The 6,022-nt window shown below is 29.0% G+C and overlaps 1 protein-coding gene across 1 annotated transcript; it reads right to left on the bottom strand.

Moving 5' to 3' along the window:
* Positions 1-1,056: 1,056 nt before the first annotated feature.
* On the bottom strand, positions 1,057-3,863 carry LOC112750152 (glutathione S-transferase U17). The gene is made up of 2 exons (XM_025798724.3): positions 3,080-3,863; positions 1,057-1,623 (listed from the first exon to the last, which is right to left on the bottom strand). The coding sequence occupies exons 1-2, from the start codon at positions 3,401-3,403 to the stop codon at positions 1,231-1,233; spliced, it is 717 nt and encodes a 238-aa protein (XP_025654509.1). The 5' UTR covers positions 3,404-3,863; the 3' UTR covers positions 1,057-1,230.
* Positions 3,864-6,022: the final 2,159 nt, after the last annotated feature.

Here is a 6,022-nt window from a genome sequence, read left to right as displayed (position 1 = left end):
AAATAAATTTTTATATTGAATACAAATACAAATGAATTTTTATGTCTCTCGTCAATTATTATCGAATTGATCACTTTTATTATAGAAACTTTGAATCAAAGAAGAAATACAAAAAAATAACAGAAAAATAAACAATACACGAACAGAAAAAATTATCATATTCCCGTTAATGAAAAAATATACGAGCACAAAAGTTTTAAAGAAACACTGAAAAAACTGGAAAAACATTGAAGACAGAAAACGAAAAGAACTTAAAATAAAAAAAAAAGTATAATTGAATATAACAAAAAAAAAATTAAAACTCAAATTTCACATCATCTAATATTTAAATTTAAATTACAAAAATAAAATAGTAAAAATTTTTAAATACAACAAAAAAAATTTAAAAACACTTTTACCATTGAATGGAAGGAGAAAATGAAAAAAAATAAAAGAAAATGGAAGAAAGCTAACTACGAATAAATAACTAATAGATAACTAATAGAGGACGAAGTGACAATGAGTAAAGATCAAAAGAGAAAATGAAAGCACTAATTTTAGAACTCAAATTTAATATATTAAAATTCAATTTAAAAAAATATAATAAAGATTTTCAACTAAATAGCACAAAAAACTTGAAAAGGATCTTTTACCTTTGGATACAAAAAAAAAGAATAAAAAACTAATAAAAAAACTAAAAATAAACTATTAGAGTTGGAAGAACTACAAGAAGACCGGAAGAGAGTGAAATAAAGGATTGGAGGCATTAGCTTTGTATTTTTCCAATAAGTGAGTGAGAGTTTAATTCTAATCGGTGAAAAATTAAAAAAAAAAATAAAGAATCCAACACTATAAATTAAAAAATTTACAACTAAAAATATCGTATTTTAAATTAGAAATATTTTTTATTATTTTTAATTGAAAAAACTGAAAATAAAAAAAAATATTATTTTCAATTTGTATTTATTTTTAAAAATATTTTTACTAAAAATAATTTTGAAATATTCAACCAAACATATTTTTATATTTTATTTATATTTTCATTGAAAATGGAAATAAAAATAGCCAAAACCAATCGCCCCTAAACTTTTGTAATTTGCATATAGTTGTCTTTAACATGTATTCCGTTGAATGTTATACAATATCATCTCCCACATACACCAAATATACATAGAAAGAAACCACCACAGAAACATATAATATTCAAACCAAGGAGAGAAAATCAATCTCCATACGAATTCGAATAAAATTTTAGTTGGCAGAGGTAGCTTTATAAGCGAGAGCCCATTTTTGCTGTTGAGCCTTGGCAAATAAAATAAGCCTGTCAATCTCAGGAAGAGTTCCGGTCACAGCCGAATTCGCAGTGAAATTGGCAGCCCAATTCACCAACCCCGGAAACTTGTCATCGACAAGTACCTTCTTTCCATTAATCTCTTCTATCAGACCAAGAACAGGCAAGAAGCTCCCAAACATAATGTCAATGAGTCCAATCTTGTTCCCTCCAAAGAAGGACTTTCCTTCACTGTATTTGTTGAATGCTTCTTCCAACCTCACAAGTATTTCTTCCTCCAATTGCTCAAAGTGTGGCTTCTTTTGCTCTTCATCTTCACCAGCTTCTAGAATGCTCATCGTGCAAACAAATAACTACACCCAAATTTAAAATGCAACAAATAAATTGACTCAAGACTAAAATATAAAAGGAATAGACAAGTAGAAGGATGTAAGAGTCCTATTTGGATTGTTTAGGATTTTTTTCTTCCAGAAATTGGTATGAAAAACACAAATTTAAATAAACTCTTTTTTATCTCTAGCAGCTAATGATCTATATATGATTTTAGGTTTTATAAATTTTAGTAACTTTGATCTATATTATCTTTTACACACCACTAGATCAAAACAAAATAAAAGGAAGAAATAGATAAAGGAGAAAAAGACGAGAAATTAATTTTCTCTTCTCTGCAAATCAGAAAACTCAAACAAGAAGTTGAAGTATGAAAAATGGACGTCTTAATTATCATTGTATACTTTTTTTTTTGTCTCTAACAACTAATTGCCAACATATACAATATCGGTAAGCAATTTGCAAATCACAGATGGGAGTTAGAAAACAGATCGAAAGAGAAGAGAAGAGAAGAGAAGAGTTGAGAATTTTCACATTGCATAACAGAATGGGAAAATCCTTCCAGTGAATCATGTGGCTAAACCTTATATACTAGCTAGCCTCATAATTAACGTAAGCCACGCGCTTAAATAACAACCCTTAACTAACTCTCACTCACTTCATGATATCTAACCACTTCTTCTAACGAACTCTCAGCCAACTTAATTGACATCTGGCATAATTCATCTACACTAAGCTGCTAATGGTTTGGGTTTCACTCACTAAATTTCAAAGCCTATTATCATGAATTCAGGAAAAAAAACTTCTAAAATCTTTTAGGAAAAAATTCCAAGAAATGTAAAGTGACAAAATAAATAATTAATCACTATTGAATTTATAATCTCTATTGTGTGTGAATATTACTACTTTAATTTTTCATTTTACCAATTTTCTTACTTCAAAAGAGTTTGATCCATAAATCCAAGCTACTCACACTAACTATCCAATTCTTTATTTTCTTTAACAAGAATACAAATGCAAAAAAGAGTAGGCCTTTGATTTTTTAGTCAATATAAGGTTTGATTTGTATGATAATAATAATAAGAACCAATTTTGTTTTATTTTATTTCTAAACATTTCTTTACCAAAACCTTCAGAAAAAATCACAAGTTTTACATGAATAATTTGAAAATAAAAGACCCCTTTGAACAAAAAACAGGCATTCTATATTATATTATATTTTTTAAATAATTATTTATATAATTAATATAAAAATAATTATTTTTATTAATATAATATTATATAATTAAATACATGTGTAAATACAATATATTAAAATTAAATTCTTATATTATTACATATTAGTTATAATGGGCGTCATGCCCCTTTTTAAATATCCAACAATTTTTCCCCTTTTTTGGGTGTTGAAAAAATTATCAAATATCATGTGCGTATCCGGTTGAATAATAATAATAATAATAATAATAATAATAAAGATACCTTTTCATCAATATAGGAAACCCAGAATCTAGCAATTGCTCTGTCATATGCATCTTGAAGAAGGATAGAAGGACCATTGGACCAAACCTCATCAATATATTGAACTATGAGTACGGATTCACATATGGGTTTGTCACCATGAATTAAAACTGGGATTTTCTTGTGCACAGGATTGGAACGAAGAAGAAGATCACTTTTGGAGTTCAAGTCCTCTTCAATGTTCTCATATTCCAATCCTTTGATGTTAAGTGCGATCTTGACCCTTGTGGCCATTGGACTGTACCACGCACTCAAAAGCTTCAAGTCACTATTTTTTTCTGCCATCAAATTATTGAATGCCTACTAAAAGCGGTTACGGATCGGAAAGTAGGAAACTGGGATATTTGTTGGGTTACCGCGTTTACCAAGCAAAGCATTGACTAATATAAAGATGGCTAATTAGACATCTGTGGTCTCGCCACTTGACATGTGCTAATAATTTTTTGGATAACTACCAAAAGTTAGCATGCGTACAAAATAATCTCGAATGACAATAAATAAATTTTAAAAATTTCAAAATATGTTATAAATAATAAAAAAAATATATTTTTTTATAAGTAACAAAAAATTTTTATATTTAATAATTATACATTGAATCTGAAATTTTATGAAAATAGTTGGATAATTATTTAAAAAATATAAATATAGAACAAAATTTACAAAAATAATTTTTTATATTGGTTTGTTTTTGGTGATTAAATGAGTGAGTCACATAGTCACCAAAAAAAAAAAAAAAATGAGTGAGTCACATAGAGAGTTAAAACATGTATATGATGCTTTTAGATTTTCATACTCTACGAGAGATTGGCATCTCGTCCTCAACGAGAAGTAGAGGTGGTAACATGTGTTTTAGTGCCATTTGTATTCTCTGTTTTTGTTACAATTAGTGAAGTGTTGTCTACGATGCACAGAAATGATAAGTTTGATAAAAAATAAAGTTTTATAAATATACATAATTAAATTATGGGTATTTTATGATAAAAGTGTCTCTTTTGAATAATAAGTAGAACATATAGTAATAATATAATAAAGATGTTAACAAAAAGATTTAGTAAGGCTAATTTTATAATTATGTGAAAAATAATTTGGTAGATGACGAAAAATTTGTGACTATTATATATTGTCAACAAAATTTTAGATTTATACATGGTCATCGAAATTTTTAAATATTTTTTTATAAACAACATTTATGGTTGTACCTTTTGTCTTGAATGAATTATTCTCAATTAATACCTTTAAATCAGATTTTGATTTTACCTTTGACAGAGCAACATATAGTTAATCGTGGGTAAAAACAAGTTTTGGCAAGTACAATCTCACTGTTGTTAAAGTTTGATCCTGAGACTTGTTAATAGTCATAAAAAATGAAACAACTAATGAAAATTGCCTCCTTTAAAACCTAAAAGGAATAGTAGTATTGTTGGGTATCATGTTCATCCGTGGTATCAAAACTACTCGACCTACTTTATCCCCTGTTAATGTGATGCATTCAATAATATGATTACCTAACCTGTGTACCTGTAATCTTGTGCCATTACATAGCCCATTTGATTGATCAATGTTTCGTAGTAACATTACTGGTAAACTTCTTTAAAAGTCAATAGGTAAGGCGGCAAGCATGAACAATTGATAGCATTGAGAACATCTGGAGTGATTGTATCTAATTCAGATTCCATGTTATCTTCTTCTACACACAATGAATCAGAGCTAAGGTAGGTCTTCTCCTCTCCAATTAAAGATTTCATTATGTGCTTGTTAACATTGTTGACAATCTCAAGTGTAGGGGCAAGTGTTGTTCTGTTTTTGAAGTACGACCCATTGTTTAAATTTAGCAACAAATTTGGATACACAAAATTACCTAAAGAATTAAAACCATCTTCATTGTCATGAATAAGGATGTCTTCAGGTATGTTAATTTCGCTTTTTTCCATCAGTAGAATCACCTGCCAAACCATCACCAACAGTCAATAGCCACTCAGCAAATTGTGAAATCTGTCTTAGTTGAGTGTGGTTAGCTCCAACAGTAAGTCGCATGCTTGTTGTTAGCTTCATATCTGTGCAGAATTTTCAGAGATATGATGAATTTATCGAAGACAACACAATGTCTTGACGTGAGCTCATCAATATGACTGGAAGAATCTACCTAAAATCACCACCTAACAAAACAACCTTGCCACCAAAAGGCAGATCTGGATTATAACATAGCTTATTCAAAATTTGTGCTTCATCCCATATAATAAGCTTTGCTTTACATCCCATATAATGAGCTTCACTTTACATATTTATATACAAAAAAAAAGCCTCCAACATCATTTACAACACTAATCACCTTATCAAATGCTTCACTCCAAATTCATAGTGTGTAAGTTATTCTCTAACTCCTCCTTTATCAGGGATAAATCAAAGTTCATCTCATCCATTATTAGAGGATCATCTATGCCATCTAGAGCATCAATAGTTGGGAGAGGTATCTGATCATACTCCTTAAGCGATCTAGCATTAGCTTGTAATTTGTCCTCAATCTTAGAAAGAATTAGATTAAGAATTTGCTCTTCAGAAAGTTGTAACTCTGCATGACATACAACAACTATTGTTAGTATGGTGTTATATATATACATAATAATAGAATATAATTAAAGGTACAACATTCGCAATGCATAACCTTTCTGTGAGAATAAAGGATGTCTTCAGATAATACATGATAACACTGTTCCCAAATCTTTATAGGACTCGAGATGTTGTTTGATAGTAACCGAACAACAAATAGATCTCGAATGTATCTTGTAGAAGCCCACGTGCTTGCTTCCAACATAGCGCTAATAAATTCTTTATCATCTTGCAAAAAACCTAAAGCATAACACGCTTCCTTGAATGTTGAATACACAATGCCATCTACTGTTCGAA

This window comes from Arachis hypogaea, chromosome 15 (assembly GCF_003086295.3).
Source record: "Arachis hypogaea cultivar Tifrunner chromosome 15, arahy.Tifrunner.gnm2.J5K5, whole genome shotgun sequence".
NCBI classification, from domain to species: domain Eukaryota; kingdom Viridiplantae; phylum Streptophyta; class Magnoliopsida; order Fabales; family Fabaceae; genus Arachis; species Arachis hypogaea.
This window is presented reverse-complemented; position numbering and strand designations above follow the sequence as displayed.